Source organism: Rhea pennata, chromosome Z (genome assembly GCF_028389875.1).
Source record: "Rhea pennata isolate bPtePen1 chromosome Z, bPtePen1.pri, whole genome shotgun sequence".
In the NCBI taxonomy this organism is placed as follows: domain Eukaryota; kingdom Metazoa; phylum Chordata; class Aves; order Rheiformes; family Rheidae; genus Rhea; species Rhea pennata.
The window spans coordinates 61,036,844-61,059,389 of NC_084702.1; the positions used below are offsets into that span (position 1 = coordinate 61,036,844).

At 38.9% G+C, this 22,546-nt stretch overlaps 1 protein-coding gene across 3 annotated transcripts in view; it reads left to right on the forward strand.

Annotated features, from left to right (window-relative positions):
• ELOVL7 (ELOVL fatty acid elongase 7) overlaps nt 1–22,546 on the forward strand; it is a 30,985-nt gene that overhangs the window by 1,560 nt on the left and 6,879 nt on the right. For 2 of the 3 annotated variants that reach the window (XM_062599364.1, XM_062599363.1), the window contains exons 2-4: nt 18,779–18,872; nt 20,048–20,238; nt 22,435–22,515. In XM_062599364.1, the coding sequence (XP_062455348.1) occupies nt 18,809–18,872; nt 20,048–20,238; nt 22,435–22,515 (336 nt within the window). In that variant the 5' untranslated portion in view covers nt 18,779–18,808. The remainder of the gene's footprint in view (nt 1–18,778; nt 18,873–20,047; nt 20,239–22,434; nt 22,516–22,546) is intronic. The other variant, XM_062599365.1, reaches the window with a different exon arrangement.

A 22,546-nucleotide genomic window follows, 5' to 3' on the forward strand; every position in this document is an offset into this window, starting at 1 on the left:
TCATGGAATGTGTTGGGAAAGGTGCCCAGGCATTAGTCAAGTAATACATGCCAGATAGAACTTGACTAGTTACGAAGTTAGCTGAATCGCATGACATATCTATTAGCTAATTAGGTACCAGTAAAAGAACTGATCAGGTTTATTTCTATATCCTGACATAACTTGACTGCCTGTACTGACTGTAGACTGTGGTGTTCTTAGTGCTGCTCTCATCTGGGCTTTGCTTCTCTCTGCTGTAATAAATGGGGATAACCTGTTTTTTTTTCCTTTCTTCCCCCCCCCTCCACCTTATGTTCTTGCAAGAGCTCTTGCTCTTTCTTCTGAATCTATTTCTGCTCAGTACTTCTGTTTTAAAATCCATCTCCTCTGTTCCATGGGCCTGTCCCTGCTAGCTTCCTTGTGTGTAGATTTTTGAGCTGCTAGCAGATGTTGAATGAGGCAGAGGAATAAACAAATCCGTGGCCAAATGTGGGAGGTGTGTGTGTGGCTAAGGGGCATGGTAGGAAGTCACTTCTTTGCTGTATTCAGGTGCAGGAAGTGGAAGGGAGCTGGGATCCCTTCCTGAATCTTTGTTAGCTACTCGGGAAGCTGAGTAGCATTTGCGCTCTTCTGGATCTAGTTTTGCAGACTTAGGATGGGATCTCTCACTGACGCTTAGCACTCAACATTGCGTCAGGGGCAGGAACACCTGCAGCTTGATGGTGCAAGCACTCTCTGGTCTGCTGCGGCCAAAATGAGAGCATTTAGCTCACGGCAGCGGGATAAATTAGTCTCACTTGCTTTGGCTTGCTACAGTAGGGATTGTTTGTAAAATATGGATTGTTGAGCTACGGCAGGTGGGCAAGGATGAGCAGGTCGAGTGGTGCCGTCTTTCAGTGGTATAGCTGCTTGTAAGAGTCGTTTTATGGCTTAACTTTAATTTTGGTTTTAGACTAGTGGGTGTCTGAAGTTTGAAGTTACTTCCCTAATCCTGTGTAGCTGAAAAGGAAGAAATACTATTCCTTCATTCCTCTCGCCGTTCCTTTATCTGTCAGAGCAACTTTTCACTCCTTTTCTTACCGTAAGTCACAGCAGAACAGCACAGGGGCAGTTGCACTAAAGCACAGGGAAACTCAAGCAGGGATGGCTAAGAATGATTGTTGCCATAAAAAAGATTTAAAGCATATCACAAAAGCTTCACGGATGTTTTAGATTTAATTTTAAGAGCTTTCTGTTCATTTGAAAAAAAAAATAAATTACATTAAAAGCTGGGCAGTTACTTGCCATTGTTCTGTGGTGCTGGAGAGCAAATGTGGTGCCCGGTCTGGGGGGAGAACGGGAAAGTGAAATGGATGGACCGGTGTCCTCCCTCCAGGCTAAGCGCTGCATCTACGGAAGGCAAAGGCAGCATCAGTGGTGAAGAGTAGACCTTTCACTACTTAAAAATATTGGATTATTAGAATAAGAACATACCATTAACAAAATAATTTTTCATGCCCGATTGTTCTTTTTAAATTCAGTTCCTGCACAGGGCAAGCAAATAAGAGCCAGAGCAGGTCATGCGATACAGTTTTATTTCTTGTAAACTGAACACGTGATAACAGACTACAAGACGCTTTGAATAGTTACAAGTGATGTAGCAGTTCAGAATTTTTCTATTCTTCTATTACTTAGATAAAATCCAGAAAGTAGTAGAATTTATTTCAGCTGTTATTAAATCTGAAAGTTTCTACCCTGATGAGAGACACTGCAGCAATTCAGGTATCTCTTCGTTGTATCACCTGTCTTTGGTTTCAGTGTTTAATGTTGACCTCTGACCAGGAAATGGTGAGACTTCATTTTTATATATATTAAAACCATGTTTGAAGTTGTAAAATGCTTTCTGTGTGCTCATTTATATCTTTTTTGATATTTTCCCTCGTGTATTTTCCTACTTATGTTCTGCTTGCTTGTGATGTTACAAGAAATGTGGTTTTTTTTTACTTACGATGCTGACTAGAAAAGATCTATATGAGGTTCATAATTATGTAATGTTAGAAGAATGCACAGTTTAGAGCATTACAGGTGTAAACCATGTCTTGGTAGTTATCTTGATAATAGAAGAGAATTGGATGAACTGAATTTCAGCAGAATTTTTTCCTTCCTTTAAATCCAGAGCCAGCAAAACTAACATTACTCTTACAAACTTCCACTCCTAAAGCCTGTCCAGCCCAAAATAAGCCCTGAGTTCCAGCTGTGGGGTGGCACAGATGTCGTGAGGGGGACAACTTCAGGTATTAATATGTAAACTCTATGAATCATCATAATTATTTGCCAGGAGCAAAGAAATTCACGTTGCCCCTCTTAACTGTGTCAGGGCTATATTACTCATCAAAACAAAAGCAATGAACACTCCTGTCTCCACTCAGCTAATGATACCAACTTAGTCTAATTATGTTGTAGTTTCACCAGCATCTCTTTTATCTTGTGCCGTGTCTGCCCTTGTGCCACTTCTGCTGTTACGCTGCTGTGACCCTTGGTGTAGGCCAGTGCTAGGCTGTGCTGAGGAGCTGGTTGGGACTAAAAACATCTGCTGTTTTCTGTGGGTTATTCCCTCCACCCTTGGTCTGTTTCCCTATTAGTTTTATTATGCAGCCAGAAAAGCAACTGCTCGAGCGAAAGTAAGGGCTGATGTGGAAGCAGGAATGAGTAATGGGTATAAGGATGGATTAAGATGACATTGGTACCATTAAAAGTGCTCTTAAAATTACAAACTTAGCTTGTGAACTAATTTGGTCTCCCTGAGCAGTCAATATTCAAAAGAAGCCTCTTGTTGCAGCTTTGTGAATCTCTACAAGTTGCCTCTGTACTTTTAATTGCATTTTAAGTTCTTTGCAGTCTGGATTATCTTTTATATTGATATGGTGCCTTGCAAATCAGGCCCCATACCTGGAGCCTCCATTCAAAGCCTTTTTCTTTTTTTAAAGGGAATACCTCAATAAAATGTGTGTGAATATGTGTGATGCACCACAAAACACATACAAACAAGTAGTATGCACGATGCAAAGAGTTTAGAAATTCCCCTAGGCATCTCCGGGATTGGCATTCAAGAGAATGCTAGTATTGTGAATACTGTATTCTAGGTTTGTGGGTATAACTGAGATTAAAAAACCCCCAGCCCACTAGGAATAACTTTGCTCCTTTTATTCTTTGTCTTCTAACAAAAGAAGGGAAGAATTCATGCTGGAGTCTGAAACACAAAGATCAGTTTGTTGATTTGGAAATAATTTGCATTGTACGATCAATCCCGAAATGGCTTAAAGCAAAGCCACAATAACCTGATTCAGTGCTTCTCTGTATGCTTTTAAAGTATGGATATGTTTCACATTGGTACCATTCCCTTTCTTTCAGGAAAGTTAGTTGAACTGACAAATATTTTTCAAAAAAAATTTTTTTTTGATTGGGTTTTGCCTTATCAGTTAGAAAGGAGAAACACTGGAAGCTGTTAAAAGTGGTTGAAACTCATGTTTTGTGATTTGTAGCTGGAAAGAGCGCAAAGTGACCAAGAAAGAGAAACTTCTTGTATTAGAGTTGTTGTCACTGGTGGAAGATAAGAGATTTTTTTGATGAGAAACTTTTAAACTTAAGAATTTGATATTTTTTGATAAAATTCATTTTTTTAATTACAAGGTATTGACTGCAGCATCAAGAGTATCAGGGTTATAGGTCAGATGTGCTCATTTATTCTATTAAGTAAATATGATATTTGTTTACTATATGTTTATATGAATAGGTAGGGATGGGCAGCATCATTTATTCAGAGGAGTAATAGCTAATAATGTTGTGTTCTCCTGTAAAGGTGAAAATTGCTTAAATGTAAATATATTTCAGCTGAATGCTTTAATGTATTCTGCAGTATTTACATTTTTAGCATCCATTTTAATTCCTTTTATTTGCTGAGGTATGTAGTTGGAAGTATTTGGATTAAATTAGATTCTCTAATCACTTTTATATTCAGAGTTCTCTGGCTTGTACTAAAATAAAAGGTTTGTTTTTGAGATTTTTAACTATAAAGAATGGATCTGACATGCTTAATGAAATTATTGTAATGCATTTTGGAAGTGACCTGTCCACCCTTATCTCTTGTGACTGAGATGTATAGCAGGAACTGTGTATAAAAGCCAAAAGGCTAATGTAGTAAGCTAAGCACTTAGTGTTAACTTTGAAATTAAACCTTTTACAAAACTTCTTTAGAGCAATGTTCCACACAACATTGTTACAGGTGTTACCTTATATCATTTGAATGATATTATTGTCCCCAAAACATTGTTTCTGTATCATCTGTTGTTTTATATTAAGTTGTTGAAGAGGAGTCTGCTGAAGTTTTGTTTCACCTGAGGAAGTAATAAAACTGTAAGAGAAGCTTGCTGATCACTTGGTGCCTGGCTGTGGAGTTAAGGAAATCCACTCCTTTCCTGTTCTAACCACGAACGCAACTCGGACCATGGCTCGAACCATGGACGGTTCAGACAACAGAAGTCCAGAGAGGGAGAGCAAAAGATATAAGCTGCTAGAGCTCTCTGTGCCACCTTTCAAAAGCCTTTTAATTAGTTTCTGAAATGTTATGGGGTGAGAAATATTCCAGTTTAAATTCAGATTATCCTGAAACTGCTTCTCAAATGGAAATGATCCATTGATCAAGTAGAGGAGTTTATCTGAAAGCTTCAGGAAAAAAGATTCCTGGACATGAGGTGGAAAGCACTGGCTTCCAATTTATCTTTGTGTTCTTCCCATTGAAATGAGGTTGCTCCTATGCTTTAAAACTGAGCAGTTTGGACACTCCTTTTGACCTACCTCTAAAATTATTGAAGGGAAAAATACTTCTGGAGCTGTGGAAATTATGCAATTTGACCTGCTTGCTTTTATCTTGTAGAGGCTTTACAAAAATCCTTTTACAGTGTACTCCACACAGTATCTGTTGCCTTCATCCAAGGTGCTAGAGCATTGGACAGTGCTTAATTCAACCTAAAGAGACTCCTGTGCTAAGGAAGGGAGCTGCTCTTACAGATGGCAAAATTATATGACCTTGAGTCATCTGTTGAGACAGTAGGAACAGTGGGAAGAGGCTTAGTCCTCTGTCCCAGTCAGCAGAAAAGCAGCAGACTTTTTGGATACCATCAGCTGGGCAAATCTGCAGCTATGTAAGATGTATGAAAAGAGGTGACTATGGGTGAAAGTGAATTCCTGAGTTTGAATATGAACAGTGGAAGAGAAACTACCAGGCCTGCATAGAAACCGCCTGGTTTTGTGTAGTGACTGGAGTATTGAACTGACATCCAAGGCTTTGGTTTTGTTCACAGATTTACTGTGCTGTTCTAGGTGATGGAAAGATTGCCTTTTCTTTCTGACCTCATCCGTGAAGCACTGAAACCTGTACGTGAAAAAGGATATGTCAGACCTTTCTTTTGATAACTGAAATGCATATTTATATATAAGCTTAATCGTTCTTTGTACTGGAGGGTTTCCAGTTTTTCTCTTCTTTGCTGCTGTTGTATGCTGAGTAGACTCTTAGACACTTGTCTGCTTCTTGTATGCTGCTGTTTTACAGGAACATTAGTCTTAGGCCGAGTACTTCACTTCTTGCCAAGCTTATGCACTGAAAGTATCAATATCTCCTGTGTTATTCTGGTGTGGTGCATCTACTGCCTAATGTGCTTTGTTGATGGGATGAAATTTTCAAGCTATTTGTATTTGGCAGTCTTTCAGGATTAGAAAGAGGGAAAAATAAGTGCATTCGATGTGGCCAGATGTACCAGGTTCATCCCTGCACACTATCTAGCTGAACTGATCTATTTTAATCTGTGGCAGTGTCTTGTGGCCCTGCGTGGCCTCCAAGTGCTTGGAAAGATGATAAAAACTGCGTTCCTCCTGTGGCCCTGGAAGATGCTGATACTGAAAATATTCGGTAGTTTTCCCACGTAGAACTGTGTCTTACAACATACCTGTGATAAACCTATACATTAATGAAGTATATTTCATTCTGTTCTTCTGTTATTATTCAATATTTTAGCTAAGTCTAAAAACTTCAGGGTTACAAACCCATAGCCTGTAAAATGGTGCTTTATACACTCTTCTTGAGCTTCCTGAAAGTGTAAAATACTGAAGGCTTTTTTTTTTTTTTTTTTTTTTTTTTTTTTTTTTTTTTGCTTTCTTTTTTTTCTTTAATTCCTGTTAGCAAAGGAACTAAGATCTAGGTAGCTAGATTCGGAATAGAAATAAACCTTCACAGCTGCGTCATGTCACTAATATATTTTACCCATAATATCATCCTCTACTTTGCATTTTATGTTATGCAAACCACTGCATGTTGACTGCTGGGAAACTGGATGAGAAACAGAAATTGCTTTAAAGTTGAATGTGTATAACATGATCTAGTTTAAAAAAAGTGTTAAGATGCTCATAGACAGCTTTGCTTTCGTGGAAGCTTTTGAGGTGGAATAATTTCTAGCGGTTAGGTTGTCATCTGATGACTGTCTCATAGCATTGCTTTGCCCTTGGAGTGACCTTGTTGTCTGTGTATGTCTTCTGCTGCTCTGAGTCATCTTGGTTGGATGGTCACTCTCTAATGTTGGCAGGCAGCTGTGAATGGCCCTGTTCTGTCCTGTTCATTGAGCCCTGACTCCTGGTGCTTTCACAGGATGCCTTTCGAAGTCCAACACCTCTGTAAGCCTTTGCAGGGCAGTTGCTCATCCCACAGACAAAAGTAAGCTAAGGAAAAACATCTGCAAGACAGAGAGAGCAAATGGAGAAGAGCATTTTTCGAATTGCTCTGAATACTGAGTCAAAGCAAAGTTGTTCCTTTTCTTGTGTTCTTACCATGTGCACGACCTGTGTGAAACTGCATCGACCAGCAGTAGATACAGTCAGTTCTGAAGGGAAAGGTGCTGTGGAAAAATACCAACTGGACAAAGGCAGCATCAGAGAGAGCTTTGGTGATGCTCAAAAGTTTACTCGAGTTTCAAACAGAATCGAATGGAAATTTATGATATACTAATTTGCCTGTGTTCATCCCTGGGCTCAAAGTAAAGGCACAATGCAGTCTTAACTGTCTTTTTATGACAGGATCATTCTGCAGGGTTGCTTCCTTCATCTCTCTCTAAAATTCAAATGTCTCTTTGCCCTCTCTTCTCCATTCTGCACGATTCCTCCCTTGAGTATAGAATACAGAGGCACTTGCTGGAAATTTTTTTGTATGGCATTTCCACCTCACCTCAATTTCAGAAACTTTATTTCACGTTTTTCAGTAACTCCAGTGAAGTATAAACCAATTCTTTCTCTTTTTCTAAGTGGAGATCTGTTTTGGGATGCAGCAAAAAAAAAAAAATGGATCTCACAAGCTGTTAGGAGAAATTAGAACTCTATTCGTGTTTCTACTGCTCCAAAAAACCAGCGTTCTCTTACTTTGGCTGGCTAAGACCCCAGTCTTCAAATGCTGGTGTAATGTAACTTTACAGTTTACCTGAAACTAATATTAGTCAATGTTTTGCAGTAATCCACTAGGCCTTTCATCATAGTGAAGAAACATCTCAGGCTGTTGATTTTAAATAAATAAAAAAAAAAGCCCATGCCTTTATATCTCATTGCATGTCCCTCAATGATTTGGGGGAAGAAATTTATGGTTTGACTTTTTTTTTTTTTTTCTGATTTTATTTTTTCCAGTGCTGCATACCCCACAGATACATTGGCCTTGAATATTTAGTAACAAGATATCTTTGAAAATGATTTGGGGCCTTCAGCTGCACTTCTACAACTTATCACCTCTGAACTGGGAAGACTTAGGATGTTGCAGTGCAGTAGCTTCCTGGAAGACTTCAGAAAGCACATTCACAGCAATAGTTGATTTGCCAAGACTGAACTTGCAAGCATCAGGGTTTTATGGTTATGTGAGCACACTTTCTGGTGCAGAAGCAATGTCCTCGTACTTCAGTTTACAAACATGCTTAGCACAATTTCCTTTAAAATGGCTAAAGTCCTGCCGTCACCTCTCGCTGTTCAGCAGTCACTGCCAGTGTTGCACATCCTAAGGTTCACCGTTGCACCATGTGGATGTGCCTGCGCAACTGGTTCCAGCTTTCTTTTAAAAGAGCCTCGATGCCATTCCTCACATTAACAGTGCTCAACAGCAAGTCTGCTATGCTGCACAGTAGCTTACAAAAAGGGGGGGAGGAGGGCTGATATGAACAGTTTTAGGTCAGCCTTACTTAAAATTCACGCCTGTGTATGTATCCAGCTAATGCAGTGTGAGCAAAATCAGAGCACGTTATTTTGCTGCTCAGCTGAGATATCTGCTTGGGACCCTGAGGGGCAGGTAGGTTGAACAAGTGCAGGCAATGGGAAACGACGGTAAGAGAAATCAGCTCAAGTCAGCATGGCAGTGGTGTGGGAGCAGTTCAGTCTTTGTAAATTGCTGCATTAAAGACTGAACAAAATAATATGATGCAACTCCACATAGGAGTTATCAGTGCTACTACTCACTAATGTTCTGAACTCATCAAGACTCCAGCTGGTGCAATGAAGTGCCATAGAATGGCATAGCTGTGAATCGTGATACCTGTAGTGCTTCTTCCATTGGTATTAGACAGATTAGGAAGATGTTACCTGTGAAAAAGATCTTATTTTCTTTCATTTTAAGGAGTTTCCTCTGGAAGTTGAGGTCTCTTTCTGCATCTCTCTTCTGGTTTAGCTTCCAAAAGTTGAACTGAGTCCCCCCAGTAGTGACTATTTAAGAATGATTTATTTAATTGGTCTGTTAAACGATGGGTAAACACAAACAGCTTTTTTTTTTTTTTTTTTTTTTTTAAACCAATTCTTGGTGACAAACTGTTTCTGTAATAATTAATTTGATGCATGAGATTCTCGTATGCAATTCTTCCATTAATGGTTGATGCCATTAATGCCCAGCTTGCAGCTGAAGAAAGGGGACTCACTCCTGTGTCTTTTCATGTTTTTGCATCACATGCTTGAATCAGGCATGTAGGTTACATGTAATAGTATTCGTAACTAGTGTCAATTCTAAGCCATTCTGCCTGGAAGTACAAAAATGATACAAACTTTGTTTAACAGAGAAGAGATAGGGAGAGTTTTAGACTGAGCACGAATCTTGGCTACGTTAGCTGAATCTGTTTGCTTGTGGCCTGGCCATGGTAAGGGTATGTGAAGAAGGTGATGAGAACTGGGACAAGGGTGCTCTCACGTGCATCTCTCTGAAAGGAGAAATGGTAGAAAAGTTGAAGAGTCTTACCATTTAACATTTAAGTAACTACACTGTGTATTCAAAACAAGCAATTTTCACTGCATAAGAAGAAATTTGGTATCTTTCATCTTATTTTGTGGATGCCTCCACAAAGCCCATTTGTTCTTAAGTCTTCAAAAATGCTCACTTTTGCTGTCTTTGGAGATCTTTGGTCACTTTCATTCTAAGTATTTAGTCAGCAGTTCCACCACCTGCATCTTTTTAGAGCTTATATGTAAAATGTTTATAGAACATAAGAAGTATATTATTGCTAATAAGAAAAGCTAATGGCTCAAATTCAGGTTAGAAAGAAAAAAGAGCATGCTATCTTTGTAGTGCAGCTTGAATACCACTCACTACCCCTCTAGGTGAGTATGGAGTTTTATATTCTGCTTTGATTACTAACAGTGTGCATGTCCTTTACAAATACCACAGACATAAATTGTTCTTACCTATCTATCTATCTAAACTACCCCTGCTGTAGGGGAAAAAATCCAGAATGGGTAAAAGCTCTTCATATTGACTTGCAGAATGAATGAGGTGCATTGGGTGTGAGTGTTAGCACCATTCTTTGTGCATATGAAAATATGAGATTGCATTACAACTGCTTAGCTCCCAGTTCTCATTTTGTGAAAGCATCGTTGAAGTGGCCCAAAGCTTAGCTGATTAGGTCTGTGAGAAAAATTAAAACACTGCTGAAAGCTTTTTAGTCACATAATTAACAAGGATGAAAAAAGAGGTGCTGTTAAGCCTTTGGATAAGGAGAATATAAACCAGACATACGGCCCAAATACTAAATGAATATTTCACCAAGGTTTTTAATAACGATAATGATATGCCATTATCTAGTGGAAGGGAGGTTGCTCTAATAAGAATAATGACATCATGGGGGAAATCAAACCTTTTTTTGACTTCTGGAAGTGGTTGCAGTGGTGCATGTCACCAGGCTCACCATGCAGGCAGGAGTAGGTGACTTCAGGAGCCACTGTCACCAAACTGGAATGAAGTCAGAGTGCCGAGCGCGAGGTGTGTGCTGGGGAACCCACAAAGGCAGCGCCTGTTGTACGCAGGGTACCGGAGCAGCGGTCGGCGCAGCGGAGGAGACAGGTAGATTAGTTGTCTGTGGGATGACTGACATGCAAGTGTGTTTGACTAGAGAGTTCCTGGATAAGGTGAGGGAGCCCTGATATCACGTTAAAATCCTAGCAGCCTTTCCCCAAACTTGTTTATGTTTTTGCCTTTCCCTGAAACACTGGAAATGCGGGAAAAGAAAATTGGGGAAGATGTGTTAATGTCCAGGATGTTTGCTTTCCCAGCGAAACTGGGAATCCTTTCAGGGACCTGCCCAATGCGTCTTTTTTGTACCTGAGCGATGCTGATAATCCTGTTCAGACATGTAAGGAAGCTTCCATCCAGGCTGTGCCTGCAGGGACTGTTTGGCCTTGATGCGCCTTTCTATGTAATGCGGGACATTAGTCCCTAGGTTCACGTTCACTTGCATCAGTGTGACAGCAGGTAGTTTAAGATAGGAGTGACGCCAGATGCCGTGCTGCCTTATTGTAGCGCAATGTAATTTCTGTGGCTTCAGTTCTAGTGTTGTGAATTGCCCTTGTGGCTTGTGATGGACAGAGCGATGACCTGGTGAGGTACAGTGTGCACGCTTCTGTCCAAAGCTATAGTCCCTGGTTTTCTGTGATTGTGCAGGACTAGACTTGATGATCCCTGCGCTCTTCCTATGTGGTTTCATCACCAGCTTGAAGTCATTTGTGGCTGAGCTGCTGCTCCCCCTTTGCTCCCTCCTGCACATTCCAGGTGCTATGTTCTCCCTGGTTTCCCTGCATGAGCTCTTTCAGCTGCACACATTGATCTGTCTGAAAAATAACCTTTCCCTGAAAGATTCAGATTTCTATTGGGTCAGTGAGCTGCTGGGGCTCAGCCTGCAGCTGCCTGAGGACCAGACCAGTTTGTCATGTCACACCGTGGGACTCTGCGCTTGGGGGATTCCCACTTTCCGCTGTCAGGAGCGGCTGGGTGGTATAAGGAGATGGGGAGAAGGTACCTGCTGTTCTGCCCATGAGCTGAGTGCAGCAGTGCCAGTCTGCTGCATGTGAAGGACCTGAAATAGTTCTCAGGTGAAGGGGCTTTTCTGTGCCTGTTACCACTGCTCAGCCTTCCTGTGAAGTCTCCAGTATCCGATCTTTCAACAACTGAATTAATATGCAGGTATGGAAAGAAACATGAATTGGTCTTTATTTTAGACGGCATTAGAATGGAAAATCCATTAGGCTGGCAGAAAACCAACGGGAAGTGTGATTGAAATGAATGTATTTTCACTAGTTCTGCAGCTTACAGAATGCTTTATTCATGTAGGTAAATGACAGATTTGATGCTAATTTAAAAAGCAAAGTATTAAATAAAGAGGTACTGTATACATAATTCAGTAAAGATAATTATACAAGGTAACTGTCAGGTCTCGTACTGAGTACTGCCAAAGGTGGATTTTATAAGCAGATACTTTAAAACAGTTTATAAATCTCTTTCATATCTCTATTTATTTTTAATTAAAATCACTTGTGCTGGTTGGGAAACTTGCTGTTCCCTTTCCAATGTCTAATGCAAAATATACATAGAGAAATTGTTGATGCATTAGAATGAATTAGGATCTGTTTTTTAAAAAGAATCATCCTTGAAAGACAGTCTGAAATTTAATCAAATAACAGGTACCTAATACATCTTGAAACTTGGAAATTTCTCAGAAGACCTCTATTACAGAGCTGCCTTGCGTACTTTCTATACCCTGCTTAGGCAGAAGTGTCATCTAAAAGGAACAGTGTTGATGAATCATATTAACAAAAAAGAGAAGACCACCTAATGCTAAGCAGGAAGTAGCCGACTTGCCTGTAAGATGAGTCTTTCCAAAAATGAGTTGTGTGGTTGAGAGAAGGCATAAAGGATCAGGAAGGGAATGGAAACTCCGCTCAGGGAGGTTGGTAACAATAGTTGACACCCAACCAAAATTTAAAACTCTGTTGCAGAATATAGGTGAGTAATCAATCCAATGTAATAGGCAGTTTGTTTTTGTTTGCCTTGTGGTATAAAGGAGTAATGTAGTTAAAATATGTGTGATTGTATAACCACACAATCTTGGGAAATAGGAAGGGCAGAGCTAATATTTCCCAGGTAAAGCTAAAGATACGATCTGTGAAATGTTCTGGTTTAACTGCTTTGTGAGCTCCAAGAGCAGAATTACAGTAGCATATGGAGTGATTCCGAAAGTTTCATAATTGTTCTGAAAGTTTCATAATTGTGCCCAAATGTGTAAGTCAGTATTACTCTTATTTCCTAAGCTATCATTTTGAAATCAGACCTGCCTAGGTTGGTGCTTTCACTGTCTGCCTATGGTTTCTGGGGGATGGAGGGTCCCCCGTCATTATCGGACTGCCAGCTCGGGGCCTCGACTGCGTACGCGCCTCAACCTTTGCTTTTGGTATCTGCTGCAAGTGGAAGTTATCCTGGTGGAAGTATGTGCATTACTATTTTATTTTCCTGTCTTTTGCTAAAAGATACCTGTAAATATAGTTTATCCATCTTGCTAATTATTTGCTTTGCTCTCTAATGCGAATTCTTAACACAGGTGAGCATTGAGGTTTGGAGGATAGTTTCTGTAACAGCAAAGCTTGTGGTAGATCCTCGGCGAGATTGTTTCATTTACTCGGCTCTGTTAGGCTTCTTTTCTTCACTTGTTTTCTGCTTATGGGCATTGCTACTAAAACTTCTCATATAAAATTGCTGTTTAAAATAAATCTTGGTATCTCCTTTAATATTTAACAACTCTGTGCAGAGAGAATAGAGTAGCCTAAAGAATGGCAAATATTTTTCATGTGGGTTAGGCAAAGGAATGTGAAAAACTTATTGTTCTCCTAAAAAAAAAAAAAAAAAAATGTTTGAGGCATACCAGTAATTCCCATACAAGGATCGCTAATAGCCTTTGTGTACTAACAGAATTTGAGCACTTGCAACAACTTAGTACCTACTTTTTGTCACAAGGAGGCTGTCTTCACATGGTTTGCTGTGTGGTGGTTGTGGCTTTTTTGGCTTGTGAAAAAAATGCACATTGTTTGCTGGTGTAAGTGATTGTATTTTGCACATTTGCCTCTTCTGTAAAGGTAATGGTTGAACTTGAAATTGGTTCTGCAAAGCTGTGTGCCTTAACTCCCCTGTAGTTAGGGGGCAACTACTTCAGCTGTCTGCTGAGCCACAGGAAACCAAAGGCCAGCAACTTACTTTGCTCTTTTCGTATGGCCTTTCCCATCAGTTGGCTCATTTAGATTGCTGTTTTTCTAATGATGAAGATGCATTTGTTTAAGGATGTCTTCAGAAATTATGTTAGTACACCTTGCTTGAACCTAGATGCACAGTATTACCTCCACTGATATTTTTAAATTTAAAAAATGCTCTTCCCCACCCCCTAAGAGCTGAATGCCTTGTGTATGTTTTTGTGGGGTGATTTCAGTGCTTGTTTTCTGAACACGTATGTTTGAGTGGAACTTTTCAAACTACACAGACTGAACATAAATAGTTGGATTCTTTTTTTAATTGAGGTAAATCACTTCTAATAAATCATTTAAAATAATATCATTTAGAAAATTAGTCTGCTAGTCTGACTTCTGTAATTGGGGGAGGACTTGTTGCAATCTAGACAGTCTTATTTTTAAAAGAAAATTTCTTCCTAGTAGGGCATTTTATTTGCCCTATTGTAAAATGGAACATGGGAAAGTAAAGTGCTGATTCTGTATGTACCTCAGCAGGTGTATAAACTAAATATATTGTTTTTCCAACTTAATTGTGGCTATACAGGTGCTTAACGTAAAGATGGGTTTGCAGGATGAAGAACTGAGGCTTTGTACTTAGCTAATGGCTTTTTCTGTCTGCCCCCAGTCTTTGTCCCTTCGTATTTCCAATCTCATATCTATGTGGATGAATTCTATAGAATCAAACTGGCAGACGTTATGGAGGATTGTATTATGGCCAAAGCATTATCAGGTTGCTTCTTGGCAACATGGTTGTGTGGTGAAAAAGCAGCCTTTCAAAAATGGTTTGGTTGTTGCTGAGGCATAAGCTAGTTGTTTGTCTTGTGTGTGTGTGTGGGGGGGGTGTTCTTTTACTCTTATTTAATAATTAAGAGGCCTTGATCATATTTTCCCTGTATTTGTGAGAATTTTAAGTGTGTCAAAGAAGTGGAACGTGATAACACAAAATAGCTCCCATGCTGCTATTAACTCTATTTATAGGCGGTTAACAAACACAAAATCCTAAAAACCTAATGTAATGCAAATAACCCTCCACAGAAGTGGAATACTTCCCTTACAGAGGAAAACTAGGTAGCTAATTAAATTTAATGAGTAGAGTTGTAAAGCACATGGAAAATAAAGTAGCAGTATTTTGTACAAAAGTTGATTTAAAATAAATCTTTTAGCTGTAGAATGTTTTGAACAGCAGTCTCCTCCTTGCAGACATTACTCCTGCTCTCGGAACAATTAGTTTTAGTTTATTATACTTTACTTACTTTGAGATGCAGAGTAATTTATCAGTTTGTCAATATAGTTTTGGGGGCTGAGCTAAGGCGGCTGACTGCTCTCTGACTGGTGCATCCTTCTCTCAAGGACGGTAGCCAAACTGCACAAATTTCGGAAGAAGTCTGCCAGCCACTGTGGAGTTCTGACTGGCTTATGAATAAAAATTGCCTCAAAGGCAAAGCGCCCCTGTTGTATCAGTTCTTGTGAAATGTTTTAAAGGGAGCTGAACTGCAAGTCCTGACCAGTGCTGGGGTCAAGAGAGGTGGCACTGTGCCTCTCCCAGGGAAAAGGGACAAAGTGCGGTTTTCATCTCCTCCGCTTCTACTAGGAGTGGCAGCTCGCTGCTGGAAATAGTCTGATTCCAAGTAAAAAGCTTACTCTTTGTCACAGTGGCTAGCAGGTGTGAGAGTTGCTATTTAAACACAGACAACACATTTATCTGCCTGTTAATACAAAACTAAAGTGGTGTTGACAAGGTAAGAGGATGAACGTAAAGAATTACAGCTTGCTATGTCAGGATGAGAGAAGGCTGTACCACGAGAGGGAGGAAAATTCAGATCAACTCCTCCTCCAAACCTGCAATGAATGGCAGTCACATTTCGAGCCAGCAACTGCACTAGAATTTTCTGGATTTTTGAGAGCATATTCTGAACCAGCAATTCATTAATTTAATATCCAGTTTGGTCAGCAAGTTGAACTAGCCAGCCTGAATTGCAGCAATGTCTTTGTCAGGATGGGAGCAGGAAGGCTCCAAGTGTGCAGTGAAGTTATTAAACTATTGTTTTATTGAAGTGCTGATTAAATATAATATTGTTATTTGTATTCAGTGAATATAATTGTATTGAAACATTGAGCCATGCTGTGCACAAGGTGTCTGCAGGTTTTGGTACAATATCATTGTAGTTGTTTGTCAAACTGCTGAACTGTGTATCTTCTGTTTGCTGTGCCTTGTCTCTTCATAGACCCATGAGACTGAAATAGGAAGAATACTGGATTTTAAGGATAATGTAATCAATATAACTATTTTAATAAAATATTAATAGAACAATTTTTTAATCCCTCCCCACTACCGTGCATCACTCAGTCACTTGCAGCTGGGATGCTGTAGTTATCATGAGACACTCTGAAGTTACTAGGTGTTCAAGACAGCGTAGGCTTTAGATTTGGTATCATCCACAGTTTGGCTTATGGAACAAGATGGTGGGATATTTAAAATTTACCTCTGGCCATAGAATGCTTTTCTCATGTGTGATTGCTATTGCCAAAAAGAAGCATCACTGAAATCTCCTCTAGAAAGCAAGGGGATGTTCTCTGCCTGTCCTGAGTTTGCCAACACCTTTATAGCCATAGAGTTTTAAGACACCTTAGCATCCTTTGCAGCAAATGTTGCAGGTCTGAATTGGTCAGACATCAACCGTTTCTTGTTGGGCCTGTGAGTGTGCCTGCACATGCTCGTTGAACTCGGTGTGATTGTGCATGTGCGCACATTACAACTGGGAGTAAATGCAGTTGCTGTGGACTTCTGGGCATGGCTAGAGCTCGGGAATGTGCAGAAAATGGTTTGATTGCAGTAAATGCCTTTGGATCTGTTCAGTGTGAACTGGGTGGAGCAAGGCATCACTGAATAAAAAAAATGATAATAGATGAAGCTGAAATCTCTAAAGAAGTCTAGTTCCTGATGTGTTGTTCAGCTATAATCTATGTAAGTTGGAAAACACTTGTAAAAAACTGAAAAGGAATATTTATACTTCATTTGAATAAAAAAGGAGTCTTTGATCCACTTGAAATCGGAGGTTATGCTACACACTACAATGCCTGTGTGTCTGAGCCAAGTTTACTATATTGGAATGATATGGTCAGTGGTTTGGAGTAAGCAGAGTAATTTATATAAGTAGAAATTGACTGTTGTGCACTTGCATATTAAAATCAGAAATACCTTGATGGCTTTCAGTAAAGCTTTTGACCTTCAATGAATGTTCAGAATTGTCTCAGCAGTCCCCTGTATCCAAGGTTATGTGGTGGAGAGACTGACCTAATTTTAAAGTTCAGCTCAGCGTAATAGCAGAATACTACTTTTGTGAAGTGAGCATTACAGGTAGCAAGTTGCGAGAGGGATCATGGGATAGTTGTCTGCTTTTTAGTTGCTGTATCTTTTTTTTTTTTTTTTTTTTTCTTTGAGCAGTGGAAAGTAAGTTTGCATTTATGGAAACTGTTTGTTAGCTCAATGTATTACTTTTACAATAAAAATATATGTTAGTTTTAAGAAAGAAAGATGAGAAGATGAGAAAAAAAGATATTTTAATATAGAAATTAGAAGAAAAAGAAAAGAAAGATATATCTTAAAATTAAATTGTTTTGTGAAGGATGGTAGGCTTGCTGGATCAATGTTCACTTTTCTGGCATCCACAAAAATAGTTTTTTGTCTGTAAACTGCAAGAATTGTAGTGTTACATCTTAAATATGATGACTAGTATGGAGTGAGAAACTCATCACCTCTTTGCTGTTTTTTACTTAAGATATTCTGTACTACCTTGCACCATATAAACTTGAAGAGCTACATGAAGTATGTGTCTGAAGATTGTCAGCTCAAAGGTTGACTTGGGAGATGCTGATGCTGAAGCATGGTATTTCTGGAAGATGTGAACTTTAAAGATTTGCAGAAGGAACATTTTCTAAATGAGAAATGGATGGTGTTTTCAGGTGTACAGACAAATAACCTGGAAGCATAAGTATGAAAACAAGTGGTTAGCAAAATGGGATCTGAGGAGAGGTGTATCAGAGGGACTGTAATGAAGGCGGGCTTGCTGGTACTGCGCCTTGTGATGAAGGTGGGGTGTGAAGTACTTCGAGGTGCCTAAAAACCCTTAGGAAAAGGGAGTGAGCAGGAGATAAATTTGGAGGGGAGATAAGAGTGAGATTGTTATGCAGGACTGTTAAAGTAAGAACAATGAGGAGTTGTTGGAGAGAGCTAAGGAGAGAGCAAGGAGCGCGGCATCCCCCTTGGGAGGGCAGAAGAGGCTGGCGAGCCACAGCCTGGCAGAGGTGGGATGGATGGAGGCCGGAGGAAAAGGGGCTGCTTGTCAACGTGTGCAGCTGCCTGCAAGGCCAGCAAAAAGGCAGATCGTGTGTGAAGGTTGCACAGATGAATTGAGAGATGCAGCTAAGTGAGACACTGAAAGGGGAATAGGCGCAGCACTATTTGAATATAATATATTAAAGTATTTTCTATGGCAATGAGATATGGGGAGGGTTAATGAGTATTTAGTTTTGCAGCAAAAATGTTTTACACATGCAGGTGGTGTTGCTTGCAAACTAGATGTGCTGGGTAATCTTTGTGAGTTCTGATATTACTGGTGGTACTATGACACCTCACAGTCCTGGTGTGGAAACAGTTGATTCATTAGAGTGTAATTTGCATACTGATTATAGCCTGACTAATTATTGTATTTAAAGGGAGTAAGCAGACATACTGGCATCCTTCCTCTCTCCCTCCTACCTTACTTCTTAGTTAGAAAATTAAAGTTCTCAGTAGTAAGAGCAAATGTTGCAAAGCGAAACTTTTTCTCCTATCAGTGAATTGAACTTTAAATGGAGATGGTTAAAAAATGAATTTAAGCAGCTGCCTTTTATTTATATTTTTCCCCTTTACTGTAACGGTTAATCACAGCATGGTTTCTTGAGATAATGCTTTATGGCATGGAAGCACCTTGTTTGACATATAAAGATTACAAAATCATATTGTTGTGCTTACCAATTTGGCTATAAATTAGCACCAAGCTTAGTGCAATGTGGTCAGCTAATGCTCCCTGGTCTGTATTTCACATACAGTGTGCTATTAACCTTCTCCCTATTTTTTTCCATTCTGCTTCCTAAAAATCTTTCCCAAAACAACTTTATTTGTTTCCATTAATTGCAGAAATACGTATTTCTGTTTTGTTCTATTTTCTTGCAGGCAGCATCATAAAATCTTAATCAAGTGAAAATGGCCTTTAGCAATCTGACATCAAAGGCTATACTACTTTATGATGAATGGATTAAAGATGCTGGTGAGTCATTTCAGTCTAAAATTTATTAACTTTCAATGATTTTTTGAATAGTATTGTATAGCTATTCTAAATGTACTGTTTATCAGCAACTTAAAGTAGCTTTGCCTTCCTGTAAATGTTTCTTAAGACTTGTCAAGTGATCTATTGACATTTTTAACTCTAAAGAACAGAATAGTTTCTGCAATTAAAAAAACAAAAGGAAAAAAACCCCTGATACTTATGGACTTAAACTCGAGACTAAATAAAATATAGATAGTGATTATTCTATAAGGGTTTTCTGGCTTCCCAGAAAACAGTACTTTGTATTTTTCTGCAGTATTGAACATAAAGCTTTATTTTTTATTGCAAAATTAATGATATTTTTATCAGTTAATAGAGCTAAGTGCTCAGTGTTACTGTATTTTGCTTTTGCTGATGCCAACGTAAGCAGATAAAAGGAAGTACAAAACCTGATGAGTTATGATATTATCTGAAATTACTCCTCACAGTAATTCACTGTATCACACTCCTGTTCAGAAAAGGAACATTATTCTCTTGTTGCAGCTGGCAGGAGGATATTAAACATGCTTTAGTTTAACATTGTTTACCAAAGAAACAACAGAAGAGATCTCAAGTTTGGGGTTAAAACCATCTGTCTAAGAGGCATCTGTCAGTCTTCCTCACCTCAGTAGGCCCATAGTGAAAGGGATTAACTGACCCTTGGGAAAAATGTGAGAAGCAGTTATGGTCTGATCAATAAAAATACCCACCTTGGTGTTCTCCCAGAAGACGAGCCTCACTTGGAGATGCAGCCTCAGTGCTCTGCTTGCCTGTTATCTCCCTCTGCTGCCTCCCACGCTGTATTAGTGTGTGAAAACGTGGACTTTTCTTGAGGCAGAGCTTTAGCTGAAAAATCAGCGTGCTCCTGCTTCTGGAGTGCTGTCTCCCCTCCTGGTTGCAAGTGTGAAGGGTCAGTGCAGAAGGAAGACTGGAATCTGGCAGGTGCTAAAACCTTGTGAGCCAGTTGATGGGGGTTTGTGGTGAGTGTGTTCGGCAGCTTGCGCAGTGAATGCAGGAATGCAGAAACTTTCTGATTAAGAATGAGTAGCTTTTTAGGCCTTGACAAGCGCTGGAAAGATCTGACTTTTTTTTTCTTTTTTTTTTTTTTTTTTTTTTTTTTTCCCTCTTTCCCCCAGACCCAAGACTGGAAGGCTGGCCGCTCATGTCTTCACCTTTTCCAACAACCATTATCATTGGAGCCTACATTTATTTTGTCACTTCTCTGGGACCCAAACTCATGGAAAATAAAAAGCCTTTTGAACTCAGGCAAATAATGGCATTTTACAATTTTAGTGTGGTAACCCTATCCTTATATATGACTTATGAAGTAAGTACAACATTTATTTGAAATATATTTATACATTTTGTGTATCTAACTATTGCCTACCATGTTTTGAGGAATTTATTAATAGAATTCCTCCTCCATAGTTCTCAAAAAAGCATTATTTTGGTTCTTGTAATTACATTCCTCCAGGGAGTATGCTAAACTAATTGAGCTGATACAAAAAAAAGGGAGCAAGTCATACCTAGAAAGGAAGATCGTAAAATATTTTATGTGCCATTACATGTCACTTTAAAAATTAAAGGTCCTCCTACCTTATTTAATTTCCTGGGGCTGGAGAAAGCAAAGTATTACATATTTGTCTATCGTAATTGTTTCTCTCCTGCTACATGATAGTCAACAATGATGTTTCAAACACTGTATAGGCTATGTTTAACTGCAGACCAATCTTCAGTTAAATCTGGATTCTAAATCGCAGAAGTTAACAATATCTAATTTTGGAATCTTTATCCTTCTAAAAAGTCAATGCTAAAAATTCTTTTTAATAAGTAAATATTCTTTCTCTCAAAAGGAGTCTTGAGATTTTGCTGTAGTTGATGGTTCAAGTGAATGTTGGACTTTCAAGCTGGTAGAGACCATGTAAAAGCTATAATTTAGAACCAGCTTTTAAAACATACGACAGCTAATAGCTTCTTCAATAAAAAAAATGTAGCTATTTAACAGTAGTATTGTGTGAATGACAGTCTTATACATTTGCCTGGTAAAACACCACTGTTCTAGTACTGACTGTCTTTGTGTTAAATGTGGTAATATGGCTGCAGCTCTTCTAGGTTTGGCAAATTGGTAATGAAAAGTTCCAAGTGATCCTGCCAAATCGGCAACTTTTCTGTTAATTCAATTTGCATAACTTTCAGCATGAGTTACTGCTGACTTTGTTTTAACAGTGTTTTAAAGTCCATGCAGCAGCTGCTATTTTGTGTAATGACTGTTGTGTTCAATGCAAGTGTTGGGTGAGATGTATGCATTTATTTTTTTCTTTACTCTTTGCTTTGAAAAATCCCCAGACTGCCTTCTTTTTGTGATTAGGTGTTGAGTTTGCTCTTAGTTTTAAACCCTTAGAAACTAAACCAAAAATAAAACTTGAAAAATCAAATGCTAATACAGTATTTGATCTGCTGTCAAGGCTTCCACTTTAAAATTTCATGAAAGAATGCATAGAGACGCTGTAACAGGTTGAATCTCAGCCATTGTCTGGCTCTCAGCAAAGAGCTAATTCTTTTCCTCTTTGGATCCAAGGCATTTTGTGGGTGCTCTAGTATTGTGCCATCTTCATAGTGTTTCAAATTGTGTTTAATTTAAGCAACTGATTCTTTAAATCTTAAACATCTATTGCAGTTATAGAGTAAAACCTTCATCTATTAAGAAAACCGAACTTCCCATCATGCATGAGTGGTGGATTATCGTGATTAATCAATGACAAGTATTTTTTTTTAAAGCAAATATAAGATCTGTAGTTCTAGTGGCTGGCAGGAGAGTGAACCAAGTGTAATTTTAACAATGTTGCTCTTTCTGAGTTTTAATATTTTCCAAGAGAAAAGATTACCTGTGATACTTGTAACATACAGTCCACTGATCCTGTACATCTGCTTTTGATTGTAAAACCTTAGCTTATGTCTCTTGTCAGTGAAAGACTAATTTCATCAAACAGTTCTATTATTAAGCAAAATTTTAAAAATTGTGAGGCTAAAAATACAGTGCGTATTAATTCCTTCCTTGTCTTAATGACTTTAAACTATGCTTTTCTGTTGTACTGTTTCTCTTAAAATTGTTCTTAGAGCCAAACATCTCAATACTTTAAAAAGTTTAAAAAAGGTTGTTTTGCTTTTATGACGTGATTTTCACAATAAGATGCTTATCCAGCATTTGTTTTGAGTTGCAGCTATTTATCCTCTTCAGTTATTAATGCTGAGGTAAAGGGATGTAGAGAGACGGTTCTCGTACATAGGTGTGGTCCTGGAATTAGAAATTTATTAATCTGCAACAGTACAGGATTTTATCATAGCTAGCCCACACAGAGGAAGATGACTGACAAGGTTACTGATTCAACAAGTTTTTAATGTTGTTTTTTTTCTCAAGCTTAGCGATTGCGAAAGTCAGCTGGAATGAATTAATATTTCATAAGTCATAAAGTAAACCTTTGCCTTTTCCTTTTTTTTCCTCCCGCCTCCCCGCTTCCCCCAGTTTCTTATGTCAGGCTGGGCCACAGGGTATTCATTCCGGTGTGATATTGTTGACTACTCGAGGTCACCTACAGCTCTAAGAGTAAGTTACCAAGTGTAAGGCCAAGTGGTTA